Source organism: Salvelinus fontinalis, chromosome 1 (genome assembly GCF_029448725.1).
Source record: "Salvelinus fontinalis isolate EN_2023a chromosome 1, ASM2944872v1, whole genome shotgun sequence".
In the NCBI taxonomy this organism is placed as follows: domain Eukaryota; kingdom Metazoa; phylum Chordata; class Actinopteri; order Salmoniformes; family Salmonidae; genus Salvelinus; species Salvelinus fontinalis.
In genome coordinates this window covers 36,052,281-36,075,415 of record NC_074665.1, presented here as the reverse complement: position 1 = coordinate 36,075,415, position 23,135 = coordinate 36,052,281, and the positions used below count along the sequence as shown (strand labels likewise).

The 23,135-nt window shown below is 38.9% G+C and overlaps 1 protein-coding gene across 1 annotated transcript; it reads right to left on the bottom strand.

Moving 5' to 3' along the window:
* Nucleotides 1-604: 604 nt before the first annotated feature.
* LOC129853828 (NLR family CARD domain-containing protein 3-like) lies at nucleotides 605-22,884 on the bottom strand. The gene is made up of 11 exons (XM_055920254.1): nucleotides 22,825-22,884; nucleotides 21,861-21,959; nucleotides 11,621-11,737; nucleotides 11,212-11,296; nucleotides 10,854-11,082; nucleotides 8,658-10,449; nucleotides 8,200-8,373; nucleotides 4,728-4,901; nucleotides 3,084-3,257; nucleotides 2,864-2,910; nucleotides 605-2,125 (listed from the first exon to the last, which is right to left on the bottom strand). Exons 2-11 carry the CDS (start codon nucleotides 21,941-21,943, stop codon nucleotides 1,587-1,589), a joined length of 3,414 nt encoding a protein of 1,137 aa, XP_055776229.1. The 5' UTR covers nucleotides 21,944-21,959; nucleotides 22,825-22,884; the 3' UTR covers nucleotides 605-1,586.
* Nucleotides 22,885-23,135: the final 251 nt, after the last annotated feature.

The window sequence follows — 23,135 nt, the reverse complement described above, 5'->3', positions numbered from 1 at the left end:
ACACATATACCTATTCTTAACTACAATGTCCTGTTGGAAAATGACATGTTTTCCACTGATGTTTTCCAGGAGAGAAAATTGGCCAAACAGCCAATGACCAAGGGAAAGCTGGGACAAGAGAGAGGCTCACACGGTTAGCATGTTTCCTGCTGCCTTCAGTCAGTGCATTTTCACACTGTAGTATCAACTTATGGTACTGTGCTGGTCCAGATCAATCCTGTCTTCATCAGTTAGTGTATTTCAAACCATGCCAGCACAGAGCGGTTCAGTTTGTATTGTACACAAGTCAAGACGTTAGATCTGAACTAGTGTGTCAGGATAGATGATAACACAGAACGGTTCAGTTTGGATTGGACACAAGTCAAGACATTAGATCTGGAACTAGTGTGTCAGGATAGATGATAACACAGAACGGTTCAGTTTGGATTGGACACAAGTCAAGACGTTAGATCTGAACTAGTGTGTCAGGATAGATGATAACACAGAACGGATCAGTTTGGACACAAGTCAAGACATTAGATCTGGAACTAGTGTGTCAGGACAGATGATAACACAGAAGGATTACCACACTTTACATTGTTTTACCTGGAGGGAGGGAACTTGATTTAAAAGGTATTGCTTTTATTAGAAGGTTTACATTGCAAACAGATTGTTGGGCTTAGATTCCATACAGATTGAGTCTGCCTTGATGTCAGCATTGCACATTCTTCTCTCACATCCTTGTCTATTTAGTTATTTAGTTGGGATTGTTAGTTAAACCTCAACACACTCTGCAGATACAGCTGTAACCTGTAGAGTTAATACAGAGATGTTCAAGCACTGTATTGTAGTCAGCCTTTATAGAATGTAGTCATTCACAGTGTCATCTCTTTCCAAAGGTGCCAAAGGAACAAAAAGGTATTGGTCGACAATAGAGGTGGATGCAGTTGAAGATTTCTCGATGAATTTATCCGAATGGGAAAAACGCCTGGAAAACAAGACTGTGAGAAATGCATTGCTGCTTCTCCCCAAGTGCTAGTAAACAGGGACTGGAGAGCAGTAAAGTTCTATGTACACAACAGAATAGTACAGTTCTATGTACACAACAGAATAGTTGCAGATCAGAGACAATAAGTGTATGAGATACTTCTGGCTATCTTGGTGTACCTCTGAATATTTAATGGGACACACTTGACTTAAGCTCATAGGCAGATGACGAATGTCCTCCATCTCGTTCTGTTCGGGGGAAGTTTTCCCAGGTGGGTTGTTCACTTTTGGAGTGACTAAGGTCCTCAAAATACAAAGGCTGCTGGAGTCTTATGGAAAGACTGCATGTTGTTTTGGGAGTATTGAGTGACGTGTGTGTGTGTGTCCAGTGTGTGTGTGTGTGTGTGTGTGTGTGTGTGTGTGTGTGTGTGTGTGTGTGTGTGTGTGTGTGTGTGTGTGTGTGTGTGTGTGTGTGTGTGTGTGTGTGTGTGTGTGTGTGTGTGTGTGTCCAGTGTGTGTAAGTGTGTGTCCTGTGTGTGTGTGTGTGTGTGTGTGTGTCCAGTGTGTGTAAGTGTGTGTCCTGTGTGTGTGTGTGTGTGTGTGTGTGTCCAGTGTGTGTGTCAGGTTATTATTAACAGGGACACTGAGGAGTCAACATCATAAACCCTAAACCCTGGATAGAGGGGTTCAGTGAATATGGAGGTGAATGTGATCAGGTGGGTCAGTGTGTCAGAGGAGGCTCTATAGAAGGACAGAGTGCCAGCTGGCCAGTCCAGATACACTCCTACTCTGTGGGAGCTAGAGGGGCAGACGTCTATGCTAATGGAATTATTATTGTGACAGGCTCTGTAATTGATGTCAGAGCAGAACAGACTCCAGGACTTGTCATTGTATCCAAGATAACAGTCATTAAACTCTCCTCTCCTGTTGGTTCCTTTATATGTCACTCCTATAACAACCTCTCTCCCACTCCACTCTATCTCCCAGTAACAGCGCCCAGTCAGACCCTCTCTACACAGCACCTGCTGCCAGTCCTCAAATCTCTCTGGGTGTTCTGGATACGGCTGCAGCTGTCTCCTCCATGTCACCTTTCTGTTCTCCTCAGATAGAGAGAGGAGTCTGTTTACTGTGTTTAGGTCCAGTGTGAGATCACAGACATCTGATGGATGAAACCAGACACAATATTAGAAATCATCATCATTCACATTAGAATGTTAACTCACTTTTCACTAATTCATTTAATGTAGATGTTTCTAGGTATCAAAAGGAGAAGTTAAGGTAACTTGAGACTTGTTGAATGATCATATGTTATACTGTATGGTAATATAAAACACACTTATACCCATTAATTACACACACACACACACACACATCATGACCACGAACACACATTTCACAAACAAACACTTCTTATATAACACAAGCGCGCCACACACACATTCACCTGTATGCATCATGAACACAAACAAACACTACTAACAGAACACACACACACGTACACACACACATACATCCCCACACACACACACACACACACACACACACACACACACACACACACACACACACACACACACACACACACACACACACACACACACACACACACACACACACACACACACACACACACACACACACACACTGGACACACACACACCTGTAATCATGAACAAAAACACACATTTCTTATGTAACACAAACATGCCACACACACACAGACACACACATTGTCAAAGCAAAGTTTGTAAACTTTGGTGTCCCTGATTTCTACTTCTGTGGAACTACAGCTGATATTTAATATGACCAAGTAAGTATTGATGGTGGTCTTTGACTTTGACTTAACTTGAAATAAGACTTATTCTTAGTCATATTCCTCACAGCAGTCAACACTCACATTTTCTCAGCCCAGGTTTCATTGTGTACTCTCCACCATGTTCCACACTGTAGCGGTAAGCAGAAGAACAGTAGGTCATTGAGTGATACACCTTAACTCTCACACACACACACACAGTCAGCATATAACTTTGTCCAAGTGGTGGTAAGAATGTTCGTCTTAACTAGCCTGATAAGTCAAACATGTCTAATATGAACATTGATATAAACCCTCAACATACTTGAGTTTCTCCAGTCTGCAGTGTGGATCCTCCAGTCCAGCAGAGAGCAGTCTGACTCCTGAGTCTCCTGGGTGATTGTAGCTCAGATCCAGCTCTCTCAGGTGTGAGGGGTTTGAACTCAGAGCTGAGGCCAGAGAAGCACAGCCTTCCTTGGAGACTAGACAGCCTGACAGCCTGCAAAGAGTCACGTCATATTAAAACCACACTGCTATTCCTTGGTGGTGAAAATAGTGGCAGAATATTTTTACAACATATTCAGATATATCAGTGTTATGAAACCTGCCATATCTATTCAGATATTAATGTATCATTATTAGAAATGACAAATGATCAAAGTATTGCCTGCAGATAGAAAAATGTATAGTACAAATATTTGAGTAGACTGACCATACCAGTTTAAAAAGCATCAGTCAAAAGACAGACAGTGAGGTATCAGATTTAGATTGTATTGAGTATACAGTCCACACCATTTCTATTTTGACAGTGATGCTCACATTTTAAATGTGTCTCTATACTCCAGCATTTTGGAATTCATATCAAATGTTTCATATGAAGTGAGAGTATTTTACTAATTTCACCTTTTATTTGAGGGTATTTTCATACATATCTGTTTCACCATTGAGAAAAATAAAAGCACTTTATGCATCTAGTCCCCCCATTTGAAGAAGTCATAAGAATTCTGACCAATTCACTTACAGTGTACGAAAGTAGTCAAAAGTTTAGTATTTGGTCGCATATTCTTTGAATGCAATGACTACATCAAGACTGTGACTGCCATGATTGAGAAAGATCATGAATGAATCATAAATAATAATGAGTGAGAAAGTTACCTCTCACCATTACCAATAACAGAGACTACAACATAACATGCTAACTTCTCACCATTACCAATAACAGAGGCTACAACAAAACATGCTAACCTCTCACCAGTACCAATGACAGAGGCTACAACAAAACATGCTAACCTCTCACCATTACCAATAACAGAGGCTACTGTCACGTTCTGACCTTAGTTCCTTTGTGTTGTCTTTTGTTTTAGTTGGTCAGGGCGTGAGTTGGGTGGGTAATCTATGTTTTCTATTTCTGTGTTGGTTTTCTGTGTTTTGCCTGATATGGTTCTCAATCAGAGACAGCTGTCTATCGTTGTCCCTGATTGGGAACCATATTTAGGTAGCCTGTTTTCTGTTGGGTTTTGTGGGTGGTTGTTTTCAGTCTTTGTGTGTCTGCACCAGATAGAACTGTTTCGGTTTTCACTTTGTTGTTTTGTAATTTGTAGTGTTCAGTTTTTTGATTATCATTAAATTAAGATGAACACTAACCACGCTGTGCTTTGGTCCTCTCCTTCTTCCACCGACGAAAGCCGTTACAGCTACAACAAAACATGCTAACTTCTCACCATTACCAATAACAGAGACTACAACAAAGCATGCTAACCTCTAACCATTAACCACAAATAAAAGGTGACATTCTGTACTGTCACATATGAAACATTCTATCTCAAGTCCAAAATGCTGGAGCATAGCACCAAATTTAAAACTGTAAGCTTCACTGTCCAAACACATTGTGTGGACTATGTGTGTCTGATAAACACATGTGGATCTTGTGAACAGTTGTCACTATTAGACCAACTACAGGAATACTGACCTCAGAGTCTCCAGTTTACAGTGGGGATTCGCCAGTCCAGCAGATAGCAGCTTCACTCTTGAATCGTTCAGGTCATTGTTACTCAGATCCAGCTCTCTCAGGTGTGAGGGGTTTGAACTGAGAACTGAGGCCAACACTTTACAGGATGTGTCTGTGAGTTTACATCCACTGAGTCTGCCAAAACAGAAGAAATACAATAACAGACAGGTTGTATTGAAATGTTACGCTTAGCTTTTCCTGTTTACGCTATTACTCGTTTACAAATAATGTGTTGGGTTTGACCACAGAGCTGAGACCAGAGAAGCACAGCCTTCCTTTGTGACTAGACAGCCTGACATCCTGCAAAAGTTAAATCATATTAAAATCACACTGCTATTCTTTGGTGGTGAAAAAAGTGGCAGTATATTTTTTCAACATATTCAGATATATCAGTGTCCTGAAACCTGCCATATCTAATCAGAAATTAATGTATCATTTTTAGAAATGACAAATTATGAAAGTATTGCCTGCAGATAGAAACATGTATAGTACAAATATTTGAGTAGACTGTCCAGACCAATTTAAAAAGCAGTATCAGTCCAAAGACAGACAGTGAGGTATCAGATTTAGATTGTATTGAGTATACAGTCCACATCATATCTATTTTGACAGTGAAGCTAACATTTTAAATGTGGCTCTATACTCCAGCCTTTTGGATTTGAGATCAAATGTTTCATATGAGGTGACAGTGTCACGCACTGACCTTAGTTCCTTTTTTATGTCTATATTTTGGTTTGGTCAGGGCGTGAGTTGGGGTGGGCATTCTATGTTTTTTTTTCTATGTTTTCTTTTCTATGTGTTTGGCCTGGTATGGTTCCCAATCAGAGGCAGCTGTCTATCGTTGTCTCTGATTGAGAACCATACTTAGGTAGCCTTTTCCCACCTGGTGTTTGTGGGTAGTTGTTTTGTGTTGTGTCATCTTTCAGGACTGTTTCGATTTTCGTTGTTTCATTTTGTATTTCGTGTTCAGTTATATTAAATTAACATGGACACTTACCACTCTGCGTTTTGGTCCCATCTTTCCTGTTCCTCAGATGAAGAAGATCGTTACAGACAGTATATAATGTCCCCTTTTATTTGAGGGTATTTTAATACATATCTGATTCACCGTTTTGAAATTAAATGACTTTATGTATCTAGTCCCCTTATTTGAAGAAGTCATAAGTATTCTGACCAATTCACTTATAGTGGTTTAAAGTTGAGTATATGAAAATATTAAGTTGAGTATTTGATCCGATATTCCTTGAACGCAGCGACTACATAAAGCTTGTGACTCAAACTCGTTGATTGCATTTTCAGTTTGTTTTGGTTGTGTTTTGGGTTATGTTTTGCCTATTATTAAAATAATGGATAATGTGTAACGTCTGCTTCCAACTCACACTCTGTCACGCCCTGGCCTTAGTATTATTTGTTTTCTTTATTATTTTAGTTAGGTCAGGGTGTGACATGGGGTATGTGTGTGTTTGGGGGTATTTATATGGTAGAGGTGGTGTTGGTGGTAGTGTATGGGTTTGTGTTGAGTGTATGTATCTAGCTGTGTCTATGGGTGTGTAGTTTTCTAGGAAAGTCTATGGTTGCCTGAATGGGTTCTCAATTAGAGACAGCTGGTTTCGGTTGTCTCTAATTGGGAACCATATTTAAGGCTGCCATAGGCTTTAGCTGTTTGTGGGTCATTGTATATGTATATGTCGACGTAAGTAGTTTGTGTGTGCACTTGCGTCTGAAGTTTCACGATCGTTTGTTGTTTTGTTAGTTTGAATAAGTGTTTCGTGTTCATCTTCGTCGTTGTAAATAAAGAAGATGTATTCATATCATGTTGCGCCTTGGTCCTCTCATTCATGTCAACACGATCGTGACACACTCTCAAACACCTAGATCCCCTGAACGCAGCTCACTCTCCAGATCCCAATCACCTGAATTCTGATTACCTGTTCACACACCTGTATGTCATTATCAGTATTTAGTTCAGTTCTTTGCACCCCATCACTGTGAGTTAATGTTTGTTTTGTGAAACACTTCTATTCGGGAATGCTGTACGTCGTGTAATTTACTCCTCCCGTGGATGATAGTGTTTACCTGCCTCACTAATGACGCCTTTTGCCTTTTCCCTGCCTGTACCTATTGTATTTCCTGTTATCAACCTATTGCCTGATCTCCCGGACTACGTTACTAGCCTTTTCCCTGTCTGTACTGTTGCCTTTTTGGACCTCCTGTATATGACGTTGTGCCTGCCCCTGGACCCAGCTACCTGCCTCCTCCTGTGGTCCTCTACTAATAAAAACCTGCTGCACCCTGCACTTGAAACCAGCTCTCTGTCTCCCATCGTATTAATTAAAGATGGTGACTGGAGTATTTTTATTTACAAGTGAGTAGATAACATGTTTCTAAACACTACTAAATTAATCCTGATGATGCCATGATTAAGAAAAATCACGAATGAATCAAGAATAATAATGAGGGAGTTACAGAGGCTACACCAAAACATGCTAACATCTCACCATTACCAATAACAAAGGCTACACCAAAACATGCTAATCTCTCACCATTACCAATAACAGAGGCTACAACAAACCATACTAACCTCTCACCATTACCAATAACAGAGGCTATAACAAAACATGCTAACCTCACCATTACCAATAACAGGGGATACACCAAAACATGCTAACCTCTCACCATTACCAATAACAGAGGCTACAAAAAACATGCTAACCTCTCACCATTACCAATAACAGAGGCTACAAGAAAACATGCTAACCTCTCACCATTACCAATAACAGAGGATACAGCAAAACATGCTAACCTCTAACCATTACCAATAATAGGAGAGGTTAGCATTTATTCTGATCTTTGTGCCACAAACTTTGTTATTCATCATTATTCATGATTCATTCATGCATCCACATGAATGTAGAAGTGTTCAGAAACATCTATTCTTACTGACAATACAAGTGAAGTGACTCCAAAATGACAGGAAATTATTCACCATTCAGTTTCTATTGGGAAAAACATAATCCAAAACACAACCAAAAAAACTTGTAAATGCATTCAACAAGTTAGTAGAATCACAAGCTTGATGTTATCACTGCAGGCATGGAATATGGGACCAAATACTAAACTTTTGATTGAATGTATTTGTCCAAATAATTAAGACTTCTTCAAATTGGAGAACTACATACTGTATATAAAGTGCTTTCATTTCTAAATGGTAAAATATATGTATGAAAATATCTTTAAATAAAACGTGACATTCTGTACTGTCACCTAATATGAAACTTTGTATCTCAAATCCAAAATGCTGGAGCATAGCACCACATTTAAAACTATAAGCTTCACTGTCCAAACACATATGGTGTGGACTATGTCTGTCTGGTAAACACATGTGAATCTGGTGAACAGTTATCACTTGTTGACCAACTACAGGAATACTGACCTCAGAGTCTCCAGTTTACAGTGGGGATTCCCCAGTACAGCAGAGAGCAGCTTCACTCCTGAATCCTTCAGGTCATTGTAGCTCAGATCCAGCTCTCTCAGGTGTGAGGGGTTTGACTCCAGAGCTGAGACCAGAGAAGCACAGCCTTTCTCTGTGACTCCACAGCCTGACAACCTGACAAAGAGATCATCATGATTTCACAAACACACTGTTATATTAATGAGTAGTGTAGAAGGACAATGGCAGATGCATTTGGTTTATTCTCTCAAACAACATATAGATTAATCTTCCGTCTCCTAGAATTGTATGGTTGTAATGTTACACTAATGTGAAAATCAATGCATTTATTCAATATGTTATTCAATATAACATTATATACATGTTATAATACATATTTTTCTCTGAACTGAATATTGCTTCCTGATGATTAGTTCTTATATTTAATTTTATGTACTCACAGAACAGCTCTGGAGGCTTTGACCACTGGCAGCAGCCTCAGAAGACCTTCCTCTGATCTGGAGTATTTCTTCAGGTCGAACACATCCAGCTCCTTTTCTGAAGTCAGCAACACAAAGACCAGAGCTGACCACTGTGCAGGGGACAGGTTGGGTTTTGAGAGACTTCCTGATCTCAGGTATCTTTGGATCTCCTGCACTAGAGACTGGTCATTCAGTTCATTCAGACAGTGGAAGAGATTGATGCTCCTCTCTGGAGAGGGATTCTCCCTGATCTTCTCCTTGATGTACTTGATTGTTTCTTCATGGCTCTGTGAGCTGCTTCTTGTCTTTGTCAGTAGACCTCGTAAGTGCTTCTGATTGGACTCCAGTGAGAGGCCCAGAAGGAAGCGGAGGAAAAGGTCCAGGTTTCCCGTCTCACTTAGTAAGGCTTTATCCACAGCACTCTTGTAGAAAGTAACTTTACGCCTTTGTTTGATCCTCACAGAAAAGTTCCAGGACGTTGATTGCGGTTCGGCCATTAGATTCTCATTGTTGTTGATGAATGAGAGGAACACATATACAGCAGCCAGAAATTCCTGAATGCTCAGATGAACAAAGCAGTACACCTTGTCCTGGTACAGCCCACTTTCCTCTTTAAAGAGCTGTGTGCACAATCCTGAGTACACTGAGGCTTCATTGACATCAATGCCAGCCTCTTTCAGGTCTTCTTCATAGAATATCAGATTGCCATTCACAAGCTGTTGAAAAGCCAGTTTTCCCAGTGACAGAATGCTCTCTTTATTCCAGTGTGGACCTGTCTCTTCTTTCCTAAGATACTTTTCATTCTTCTGTTTGGTATGAAACACCACAAGGTGTGTGTACATCTCAGTTAGAGTCTTGGGCATCTCTTCTCTCTTATGTTCCAGCATGTGTTCAAGGACTGTTGCAGAAATCCAACAGAAGACTGGAATGTGGCACATGATGTGAAGGCTCCTTGATGTCTTTATGTGTGAGATGATTCTGTTGGCCAGGTCCTCATCACTGAATCTCTTCCTGAAGTACTCCTCCTTCTGTGGGTCATTGAACCCTCGTACCTCTGTTAGCTGGTCAACACACCCTGAAGGGATCTTATTGGCTGCTGCAGGTCGGGTAGTTATCCAGAGGAGAGCAGAGGGAAGCAGATTTCCCTTGATGAAATTTGTCAGCAGAACATCCACTGAGGTTGACTCTGTGACGTCACAACAGATCTTGTTCTTCTGGAAGTCTAGGGGCAGTCGGCACTCATCCAGACCATCAAAGATGAAGAGAACTTTGTACTTGTCGAAGTTGGAGATTCTTGATTGTTTGGTTTCCATTGAGAAGTGATTGAGAAGTTCAATGAAAGTGTGTTGGTCCCCTTTCATCAAATTCAGCTCCCGAAAAGGGAATGAAAATACAAATTGGACATCCTGATTTGCTTTTCCTTCAGCCCAGTCCAGAATGAACTTCTGCACAGAGACTGTTTTTCCAATGCCAGCAACTCCCTTTGTCAGCACAGTTCTGATAAGTTTGTCTTGTCCAGTTAAGGGTTTGAAGATGTCATTACATTTGATTGGCGTCTCTGGTCTTGTTTGTTTCCTGGTTGTTGTCTCAATCTGTCTCAGCTCATGTTCATTGTTGACCTCTCCTGTTCCCCCCTCTGTGATGTAGAGCTCTGTGTAGATCTTATTGAGAAGTGTTGGGTTTCCATGTTTAGCGATCCCCTCAAATACACATTGAAACTTCTTCTTTAGATTAGATTTGAGTTCACGTTGGCAAACCACAGCAAGCTCATCTGAATGAAGAATTAACACAGAGGATATTAATATTACGTCTGTTTTAATGGCTACAGTATTGTAGGACGGTTATGATATATTATATATATATTATATATATAAATATTATCATTTATTCTCTTAACTAACTGTATAAATGTGTAAATATTTTCATAATGCAATACAGACTGGTATGACTGATTACATTATTATTGGTATTATTGATGGTATTATTAATGTTGTCTCTCTCTCTCGCTCTAAATTAATCACCACAACACATCCCTGCTGCTACTTGATGAGGTCACTAGGTGTTGTGTTAAGGCTGCTACAATTTCATTGGGTTACACAGCTACTTTAGCTGTACTTTAACTACAGCTTTTAAATGTTATAAAACATAATTCAACATGAGGCAGACAGGTCTTACTTTTCTCCAGTGTGTCAGCAAGCTCCTTCTGGTTCATTTTCCTCAGGACGTGCAGTGTGATCTTAAGAGCCCCCTCTCTGGCACTAATCTCCTGCTTCTCATCTTCAGTGTCCACCACTTCCTTATCCTGCTTCTGACTCTCAAAGCCTTCTGGGAGTTCTGGACTAAGAATCCTCTTGAACATCTTCAGCTCGTTCTTCACAAATGTCATAATATTCTCTTCAAGGATCTGAAATAAATAAAGTAAATAAGTTAAGCAAGAGAATAAATGCTTTCTCATTAACACATTAATGAATGATTAACATATCAACTTTACTTGAGGTAAACAAAAACAAATGTTCATAACAGGACCACATACACTGAATATGGAGGCCAGGTCTGTTTGATGACTCTGGGAAGACTGATCACTGAGAATCTCTGACTCTGATCTCTCCTGTTGGTTTCTGTGGACAAAATATGAGATTACATCTCCTCATCCAGGGAGTACACACACACACACACACACACACACACACACACACACACACACACACACACACACACACACACACACACACACACACACACACACACACACACACACACACACACACACACACACACGGAATGTTGTGTTTGTTTAGTATTGTTTTAGGACTATGAAAATGGACAAAAGGATTAGCCTATGGATTATGAAAACAGCAAAAGAAATGGGAAAATGGGAGAGAAGAAATGACTAGAGACAGTGTTGTTTAACTCATTGACCATGACCCATGAGTTCTTCTTACCTTTGTTCAGTAGAAAAGTCTCCCTCTCTAAACAATATAGGTTGTTGCATAGAACAGTCACTCTTCATGGACACACAGCTGGGTACAGGGGAGGCTGGTCTCTCCTTCTTGATTGCACTTCAACACAACAGAGACAAACATTACATCTCTCATTTACTCTGAGCTCAGTTGGGGAAACACAAGAGTTTCATTCTAAAGCGCTACATATCACTTTTCATAAATGTTCGTAAATGAGCTTTTATTGTTTAAAAAAATTATGAAAGAGATTGGTGTATTTTTCACTAGCTAATCAGACATGTGATTGTTCAATGACAGACATGTATTTGTTTAAAAATGACTTGATTTTTTCATTTCAGAGAGACAAATAGTCATGCTTTTTTTGCTAAATGCTATATACTGTATATGCCTCACTCTCAGAGAAATCAGTAGTACTGCTAGGTTTTACACAGTAATAGTATATATCTGCCTCACTCTCAGAGAAATCAGTAGTACTGCTAGGTTTTACACAGTAATAATATATACCTTCCTCACTCTCAGTGAAATCAGTAGTACTGCTGGGTTTTACACGGTCAAATGTGACCGACCGGCTCGATTCGGTCTCATGTCGCAAAATTTGAAATGTTGTTATTTTCATTGGATAATAGTAGAGACTCAGAGCTAGAAAATAGTATATCATACGCTACAGTTTAGGAACAATGGGAAAGTAATTCTGCTTCGAAAGATGATAAACTTGTAACTTCACTTTTGAGAAAATGTCCTTTGAATGTTTTGGTACCTACTGGAGAGCTCTTCTTTGTCTACAGGGCTGTTACTTTGGCAGATGTCACCCATCTAAATAAATAGTTAATTATATATATATATATATACAGTGGGGAGAACAAGTATTTGATACACTGACGATTTTCCTACTTACAAAGCATGTAAAGGTCTGTAATTTTTTAGCATAGGTACACTTCAACTGTAAGAGACGGAATCTAAAACAAAAATCCAGAAAATCACATTGTATGATTTTTAAGTAATTAATTTGCATTTTATTGCATGACATAAGTATTTGATACATCAGAAAAGCAGAACTTAATATTTGGTACAGAAACCTTTGTTTGCAATTACAGAGATCATACGTTTCCTGTAGTTCTTGACCAGGTTTGCACACATTGCAGCAAGGATTTTGGCCCACTCCTCCATACAGACCTTCTCCAGATCCTTTAGGTTTCGGGGCTGTCGCTGGGCAATACGGACTTTCAGCTCCCTCCAAAGATATTCTATTTGGTTCAGGTCTGGAGACTGGCTAGGCCACTCCAGGACCTTGAGACGCTTCTTATGGATTCACTCCTTAGTTGCCCTGGCTGTGTGTTTCGGGTCGTTGTCATGCTGGAAGACCCCGCCACGACCCATCTTCAATGCTCTTACTGAGGGAAGGAGGTTGTTGGCCAAGATCTCGCGATACATGGCCCTATCCATCCTCCCCTCAACACGGTGCAGTCGTCCTGTACCCTTTGCAGAAAAGCATCCCCAAAGAATGATGTTTCCACCTCCATGCTTCACGGTTGGGATGGTGTTCTTGGGGTTGTACTCATCCTTCTTCTTCCTCCAAACACGGCGAGTGGTTTAGACCAAAAAGCTCTATTTTCGTCTCATCAGACCACATGACCTTCTCCCATTCCTCCTCTGGATCATCCAGATGGTCATTGGCAAACTTCAGACGGGCCTGGACATGCACTGGCTTGAGCAGGGGGACTTGCTTGTGCTGCAGGATTTTAATCCATGACGGCGTAGTGTGTTACCAATGCTTTTCTTTGAGACTGTGGTCCCAGCTCTCTTCAGGTCATTGACCAGGTCCTGCCGTGCAGTTCTGGGCTGATCCCTCACCTTCCTCATGATCATTGATGCCCCACGAGGTGAGATCTTGCATGGAGCCCCAGACCGAGGGTGATTGACCGTCCTCTTGAACTTCTTCCATTTTCTAATAGTCGTGCCTTCTCACCAAGCTGCTTGCCTATGGTCCTGTAGCCCATCCCAGCCTTGTGCAGGTCTACAATTTTATCCCTGATGTCTTTACACAGCTCTCTGGTCTTGGCCATTGTGGAGAGGTTGGAGTCTGTTTGATTGAGTGTGTGGACAGGTGTCTTTTATACAGGTAACGAGTTCAAACAGGTGCAGTTAATACAGGTAATGAGTAGAGAACAGGAGGGCTTCTTAAAGAAAACCTAACAGGTCTGTGAGAGCCGGAATTCTTACTGGTTAGTAGGTGATCAAATACTTATGTCATGCAATAAAATGCAAATGTATTACTTAAAAATCATACATTTTCTGGATTTTTGTTTTAGATTCCGTCTCTCACAGTTGAAGTGTACCTATGATAAAAATTACAGACCTCTACATGCTTTGTAAGTAGGAAAACCTGCAAAATCAGCAGTGTATCAAATACTTGTTCTCCGCACTGTAAATATAATTAACAGAATGTTAACAAATTAACAAAATGTTTGGGGTTTTTGGTTTATGTCAGTTTCATTGTTTTTTATGCTATAAATTGTTATTTTATGGTTGTAAGTGGTAAAATGAACTGGAAAATGTTATATTTTGCTATTCTGAGTAATTAATGCTTTAGTAAGGAATTAAACATTATTCAGTACTACTGCAGTTGCTACATAATTCCAATAGATGGCAGCATAAGACCACAAATGACATTTCAGAAGATTAGTTTAGTTTTCCCCCTGGATACACCACCACTACCCTTTTTTCTGTCCCTTTCCACACTGCTAACGCAAGAGGAAGGACTGAAAAAGCATTTAACAGATTACTAGGAAGTAATATAATGATGATTCATGTTTATTATTATCTGTTTTTATGCTCATGTTTTGAAATTATTCTTCATTTACTATAACGATTATCAATAAGCCTGAACATTAATTCAGTCCACTCTGGTCGAGAAAAACAGATTTTCCTTGAACATTTATTGTCAAATTCATCAACCAGCATCGACCCGCTCTGCCTTCTCTCGCTAGTAGTCAACTCTGCCCCGCTTTAAAGCTTGCAATATCACAATATCAGATATTAAGATGATTTTTCATAATACAGGTATAGTGAGGTTGAGGTTCTGACTAGTGATTATTTACCCAGGGTTCAATACCTGCTAGTCACTATTTTTTGCTCTCCCAATAGCAACACAGCCCTAATACGAGATATATAGCTAACGAAAGTAATGAGTGACCATTTTAGAAAATCATGGGACATATAGTCTGTGATTGCATGCTATTTTATGTTAATCATATTGCTGCTTGTAGCCTATAACTGATGCTTCGTGGTCTTATGCTGCCATCTTTTGTAAATATTTAGCAAATAAAGTTATTAATTCACTTACAGACATTGGTGAGGCTGAATGTAAAAAAAATATGTGTTCAACCTACTTGAGGCGCCCCGAAAATAATATTCAAAAGGTTGGTCCATGGACACAGAGCATATTATTAGTAGATTTGGATAGAAAACACTCTGAAGTTTCTAAAACGGGTTGAATGATGTCTGTGAGTATAACAGAACTCATTTGGCAGGCAAAAACCTGAGAAAAATCCAACCAGGAAGTGGGAAATCGGAGGTTTGTAGTTTTTCAACTCATTGCCTATCGAATATACAGTGTCTATGAGCTCGTATTGCACATCCTAAGGCTTCCAATATATGTCAACAGTCTTTAGAACCTTGTTTGAGGCTTCTAATGTGAAGTGGGGGCTAGTAAGAGCTGTTTGAGTCGGGTGTCTGGCAGAGTTCCATGAGCTGATCACGCGTGCACACGTGAGAGCGACCTGCGTTCCATTGCATTTCTAAAGACAAAGGAATTGTCCGGTTAATTAAAAACTTCTTATGGCTGCAATCCCGTCACCGGGATGATATGACAACAGCCAGTGACAGTGCAGGGCGCCAAATTCAAAAAACAGAAATCTCATAAATAAAATTCCTCAGACTTTCATGTGTCTTATATCATTTTAAATGTAATCTTGTTGTTAATCCCAGCAAAGTGTCCGATTTCAAATATGCTTTTCAGCGAAAGCACTACAAACGATTATGTTAGGTCACCACAAAACCACAATAAGCACAGCCATTTTTCCAGCGAAAGATAGCTTTCACAAAAAGCAGAAATAGAGATAAAATTAATCACTAACCTTTGATTATCTTCATCAGATGACACTCATAGGACTTCATGTTACACAATACACGCATGTTTTGTTTGATAAAGTTCATATTTATAACAAAAAATATGAGTTTACATTGGCGCGTTACATTCACTAGTTCCAAAAGCATCAAGTGATTTTGCATAGCCACATCGTTTCAACAGAAATACTCATCATAAATGTAGATGATAATGCAAGTTATACACATGGAATTATAGATATACCTCTCCTTAATGCAGCCGCTGTGTCAGATTTCAAAAAAACTTTACGGAAAAAGCAAATCATGCAATAATCTGAGACGGAGCTCAGAACAATAGCCAAATTAGTTGCCATGTTGGGGTCAACAGAAACCAGAAAATACATGATAAATGTTTCCTTACCTTTGATAAACTACATCAGAATGCAGTCCTAGGAATCCCAGGTCCACAATAAATGCTTGATTTGTTTGATAATGTCCGTTATTTATGTCCAATTAGCTACTTTGGTTAGCGCCTTTGGTAAACAATTCCAAAGTCACAAAGCGCATCCACTATAACGTGACGAAATGTCCAAAAGTTCCATAACAGTCAGTAGAAACATGTCAAACGATGTACTGAATCAATCTTTAGAATGCTGTTCCTGTTGGGGATGGGGGCGCTGTTTAGACTATTTATGCTAATGTGGCTAATTTTTTAAACGGCTTCCCACAAAATCCTTGATCGTACAATATGCATATTATTATTATTATTGGATAGAAAACAGTCTATAGTTTCTATAGGAGTTGAAATTTTGTCTCTAAGTGGAACAGAGCCCATTCTACAGCAATTTCCCTGACATGGAGTCAGATTTGAGAAACGTTGGCCACTTTTCTGAAGTCATTTAAAAGGGCTCTGTCGTTGCTATGACAATACGGACACTTCTTACGTCTTCCCCTGGATGCCTTTACGTGATGACGATTCCAACGGGCTCGATTGCTCGTTCACAGGCCCTACAAATGAAAAAAACCTTTAGCTAGCAAGTCTTTTCTTGCTGCGTAACGCGCGTGGAAGACACCGACCCTCTCCTGTTCCAAGCGTTAGTTTAGCCTGTTATATTTCTCCGGTCATCTTTTCACTCGTTATAGGAGTTACAAACATCACAAAGTAGTTAATTTAAAGCGTTTTATAGCAATTTATATCCGTTTAGTGCGATTTTGGGACATTTATTTTTGCAACGATGTGAAAAGTTGGGCACGCTTTTCAGTTCATCCCGAACGTAGTTGACATTTCCACATGGCAAGAGGACAGCTTTCCACCAAAAGACGATTTCTCCCAAGAAAGGATCCTTTGCCCAAGATACTGATGGAAGAACAGCTCAAGGTAGGACATTTTTATTATGATAAATCGTGTTTCTGTCGAAACATTTTAGTGGCTTAGGACGCCATGTTTTTTGACGTAGCTTCGCTTGGCGCAAACTGTATTGAAAAGTAAGGATAAATTAAAAAATGTAATAACGCAATTGTATTAAGAATTAAATTGTCTATCAATCCCTGTCCACCCTATATTTTTTAGTCACGTTTATGAGTATTTATGTATAAGAGTAGATCACTGTCTAAGTGGCGCAAGGACGTTTTCTTTACCAGCTTGTCTACATTTCACATTGTCTAACCATGATTTTGGTGGCTAAATATAAACATTTTCGATCAAACTGTATATGCATGTTGTAATGTGATGTTACAGGAGTGTCATCGGAAGAATTCTGAGAAGGTTAGTGAAAAAATTAATATCTTTTGGCGATGTTGACTTTTATCGCTCACTTTGGCTAGAATCAATGCTGGGCTGCTAATTGCTATGTGCTAAGCTAATATAACGATTTATTGTGTTTTCGCTGTAAGACACTTAGAAAATCTGAAATATTGTCTGTATTCACAGGATCTGTGTCTTTCGATTCGTGTATGCTGTGTATTTTTACGAAATGTTTGATGATTAGTAGTTAGGTAAACACGTTGCTCATTGTAATTATTCTAGTCCATTTGTGATGGTGGGTGCAATTGTAAACTATGCCATATACCTGAAATATGCACTTTTTTCTAACAAAACCTATCCCATACCATAAATATGTTATCAGACTGTCATCTAATGAGTTTTTTTGTTGGTTAGGGGCTATAAATATCTTAGTTTAGCCGAATTGGTGATGGCTACTGGTGTTGGTGGACAAATAAAAGATGGTGGATTATGCTAATGTGTTTTTAGGTAATAGATGTACATCTTTACATATTGTGTCTTCCCTGTAAAACATTTTAAAAATCGGAAATGTTGACTGGATTCATAAGATCTGTGTCTTTCATTAGCTGTATTGGACTTTAATGTGTGAAAGTTAAATATTTTAAAAAAATATTTTTTTTGAATTTCGCGGCACTGGTTTTTCAGTGGGGGGGTGCCGCTAGCGCCACGCTGATCCTAGACAGGTTAACATACATCTTGAATAACGTTCCAACCGGAGAATTAGATTGACTTCAGAAGAGCGGTGGAACGAACATCCTCCTCATGTGAAGAAGCATGGTGAATGCGTGATCAGCTCGTGGCAGTGATTACTCCTTCCTGTCTCCTTCGGCCCCCCTTCACATTAGAGTCATCAGACAAAGTTCTGTTGACTGTTGACATCTAGTGGAAGCCGTAGGAAGTGAAAACGCATCCATATCTCGCTGTAATTTCATTGAGAGCTTGGTTGAAAATCTGCCACCTCAGAAACAATTCAAACAGGAAATGGAACTTCTCAGGTTTTTGCCTGCCATATGAGTTCTGTTATACTCAGAGACATATTTCAAACCGTTTTAGAAACTTCAGAGTGTTTTCTATCCAATACTGTTAACCTGTCTAGGATCAGCGTGGCGCTAGCGGCACACCCCCCCCCCCCCCACTGAAAAACCAGTGCCGCGAAATTCAAAAAAAATATTTTTTTAAAATATTTAACTTTCACACATTAAAGTCCAATACAGCTAATGAAAGACACAGATCTTATGAATCCAGTCAACATTTCCGATTTTTAAAATGTTTTACAGGGAAGACACAATATGTAAAGATGTACATCTATTACCTAAAAACACATTAGCATAATCCACCATCTTTTATTTGTCCACCAACACCAGTAGCCATCACCAATTCGGCTAAACTAAGATATTTATAGCCCCTAACCAACAAAAAAACTCATTAGATGACAGTCTGATAACATATTTATGGTATGGGATAGGTTTTGTTAGAAAAAAGTGCATATTTCAGGTATATGGCATAGTTTACAATTGCACCCACCATCACAAATGGACTAGAATAATTACAATGAGCAACGTGTTTACCTAACTACTAATCATCAAACATTTCGTAAAAATACACAGCATACACGAATCGAAAGACACAGATCCTGTGAATACAGACAATATTTCAGATTTTCTAAGTGTCTTACAGCGAAAACACAATAAATCGTTATATTAGCTTAGCACATAGCAATTAGCAGCCCAGCATTGATTCTAGCCAAAGTGAGCGATAAAAGTCAACATCGCCAAAAGATATTAATTTTTTCACTAACCTTCTCAGAATCCTTCCGATGACACTCCTGTAACATCACATTACAACATGCATATACAGTTTGATCGAAAATGTTTATATTTAGCCACCAAAATCATGGTTAGACAATGTGAAATGTAGACAAGCTGGTAAAGAAAACGTCCTTGCGCCACTTAGACAGTGATCTACTCTTATACATAAATACTCATAAACGTGACTAAAAAATATAGGGTGGACAGGGATTGATAGACAATTTAATTCTTAATACAATTGCGTTATTACATTTTTTAATTTATCCTTACTTTTCAATACAGTTTGCGCCAAGCGAAGCTACGTCAAAAAACATGGCGTCCTAAGCCACTAAAATGTTTCGACAGAAACACGATTTATCATAATAAAAATGTCCTACCTTGAGCTGTTCTTCCATCAGTATCTTGGGCAAAGGATCCTTTCTTGGGAGAAATCGTCTTTTGGTGGAAAGCTGTCCTCTTGCCATGTGGAAATGTCAACTACGTTCGGGATGAACTGAAAAGCGTTCCCAACTTTTCACATCGTTGCAAAAATAAATGTCCCAAAATCGCACTAAACGGATATAAATTGCTATAAAACGCTTTAAATTAACTACTTTGTGATGTTTGTAACTCCTATAACGAGTGAAAAGATGACCGGAGAAATATAACAGGCTAAACTAACGCTTGGAACAGGAGAGGGTCGGTGTCTTCCACGCGCGTTACGCAGCAAGAAAAGACTTGCTAGCTAAAGGTTTTTTTCATTTGTAGGGCCTGTGAACGAGCAATCGAGCCCGTTGGAATCGTCATCACGTAAAGGCATCCAGGGGAAGACGTAAGAAGTGTCCGTATAGTCATAGCAACGACAGTGCCCGTTTAAATGACTTCAGAAAAGTGGCCAACGTTTCTCAAATCTGACTCCATGTCAGGGAAATTGCTGTAGAATGGGCTCTGTTCCACTTAGAGACAAAATTTCAACTCCTATAGAAACTATAGACTGTTTTCTATCCAATAATAATAATAATATGCATATTGTACGATCAAGGATTTTGTGGGAAGCCGTTTAAAAAATTAGCCACATTAGCATAAATAGTCTAAACAGCGCCCCCATCCCCAACAGGTTAATAATATGCATGTATTAGCAACTGGGACTGAGGAGCAGGCCGTTTAATATGGGCACCTCTGTGCACCTTTCATCCAAGCTACTCAATACTGCCCCTGCAGCCATAAGAAGTTAAAAGATAATCCTAAATTGGGCATGGTGCATCAAAGCAGGGACCGAGAGACTGAAAAACAGCTTCTATCTCAAGGCCATCAGACTGTTAAACAGCCACCACTAACATCGAGTGGCTGCTGCCAACATACTGACTCAACTCCATCTCACTTAACAATAATGGAAATTGATAATAATGGAAATTGATGGAAATTGATCAAACATGTATCACTAGCCACTTTAAACAATGCCACTTAATATAATGTGTATGTAAATACTGTACTCTATATCATCTACTGCATCTTGCCATCTTTATGTAATACATGTAACACTAGCCACTTTAAACTATGCACTTTTATGTTTCCCTACCCTTCATTACTCATCTCATATGTATATACTGTACTCGATACCATGTACTGCATCTTGCCTATGCCGTTCTGTAACATCACTCATCCATATATCTTTATGTACAAATTCTTTATTCCTTTACACTTGTGTGTATAAGGTAGTAGTTGTGGAATTGTTAGGTTAGATTACTCGTTGGTTATTACTGCATTGTCGGAACTAGAAGCACAAGCATTTCGCTACACTCGCATTAACATCTGCTAACCATGTGTATGTGACAAATAAACATTTATTTGATTTGATTTGGCTATAAATTGGGCAATTGAAGGCATCTAGGGCATAATATGTGTTCGATGAAAATGAACATTGTATGCAACGTTGTAGGCAACATTATTGGCAAGAGACTTGATGCCTACTGTGCCAAAGCTATTTAGAGTTGTTAAACAGGTGTGAAGAGTGTATTGATATAACGATAATATTGTAAACATTCTGCTTGTAACAACAATCAGAATTTGTAAAAAAATATCCATTCCATTATATTAGGCAATAATTAAGAGTAGGCAAAGTTGTCTTGTCAAATGAAAATTCTATCAAATGTCTAACATTGCAACGAGTACAGTCAGGGTGCCGCGGAACCCCTGCAGTACCTCCACAGACCCCGGATCGAGAACCCCTGATTTAGCAGATGCTCTTATCCAGAGTGATTTACAGTAAGTGCATTCATTTTACGATAGCTAGGTGGGACAACCATACATCAGAGTCAAATATACAGGATGCAAACATTCCCTTCCAGCTAAACAATGGACATATAGCGTTTTGCAATAAAACATTTTTTTTACACACATCTAAAAACTATTAATAAAAAATCTGAGAACAGTAATATGGAAGGTACCCATAAGCAACAATTTTTGATTAAAAAACAAATGTGAACATTTTGGGAAATAGCGTTTTGGAAATAATCTCAATAATTCTTAAACAAAATTGTCATCTCACCTCTTAGCTTTGGTGTCATGTTCCCCAGAGAGTTTAATTTTAGAGGCAGGGCCCCCCTCCTCTCTCTCCCCAGAGAGACTCATTTTAGAGTACTGACCCCTAAACAGAGATCCAGCATGTTGATTGTGGTTAAGTAATTCTTGTCAATTAATATAATTTATTAATTATCTCTTATAAAACATTTACTAACAGACATAGAAACAGTCAGGTGATTTAATGCAATCACATGAATATGTAGTTGTGAAATGTCGTCTCCATGGTAACTGTCAATAGTAATAATAATAATAAGTCACTGTTTGTTAAGGTAGTTATAGACAGTACAGCAACAATAACAATAATAATAAGTCACTGTTTGTTAAGGTAGTTATAGACAGTACAGCAACAATAATAATAATAATAATAATAATAAGTCACTGTTTGTTAAGGTAGTTCTAGACAGTGCAGCAACACAAAGCCATGTCTCACAATAATTTTTATTCGTTAAAAGTAGGCTATTTATTGTCTTTCAATCTGTTCCTTTCTAAATGTATCTGAGAATGTAAACAGAAGGGCTAAAACGGACATGATTGATCTGAGGGTGAAATCATTGATCCATTCAAAGTTTATTTGTAATAAGTAAGAGATTTTATATTATGTGAAGTAGGCTAGGTTATAATGTATAGTAGCGGTTTGTCAGTAATATGCAGATCGAGGTCTATACCTCGGCTATAGCCTACATATCATAGATGACCAGCGTAAACCTGTTCAGATCAGTTCAAAGAGAACATCAGGTTTGTCAGTGATCATAGCCTTATAATAGTTTGTAGGTAGCCTAGACCTACGAGAGTCTGCCCGTCTTTCTTACATACCAACACATTTATTTAATGTTACCGAGAAATATGTGTCACAGTTTTAACAGCCATTTTGTAACTGCGTAGGCTACAAACATGTTTTTAATTTCATATGAGGAAATCACATAACTTACAGTCACTGGTGCTTTCTTGCAGATGAAGTAGCTTTCACAGGCAACTCATTCAACCAGCCTAAACAACAGTAAATAAAAGGTCAAAAGGGAATCCTGATATAGTCATATACATTAGAGAGACGTATAGTGCTACAGATGTTGGATCTTAATTTGAGCCAGTTTTCTACAGCAGGAAAATAATCCTGCAGAAACAGGACATTTGAATTATTTGATTATAATTAATGAACAATTTTAAAATGGAAAAGTGGAATTTATCACCTTCAGAAACCCTTTTAAAGCTTAAATACACTCAAATACAGTACACGTTTCAG

Bases quoted from the DNA above. Each gene is read 5' to 3' on its own strand.
- LOC129853828 (XM_055920254.1), bottom strand. From the start codon at position 21,943: ATGAGTCTCTCTGGGGAGAGAGAGGAGGGGGGCCCTGCCTCTAAAATT. The intron at 10,450-10,853 runs GTAAGACCTGTC...TTCTTCATTCAG, and splicing joins TGCTGACACACTGGAGAAAA to ATGAGCTTGCTGTGGTTTGC. The intron at 4,902-8,199 runs GTCAGTATTCCT...CTGTTTTGGCAG, and splicing joins TGTAAACTGGAGACTCTGAG to ACTCAGTGGATGTAAACTCA.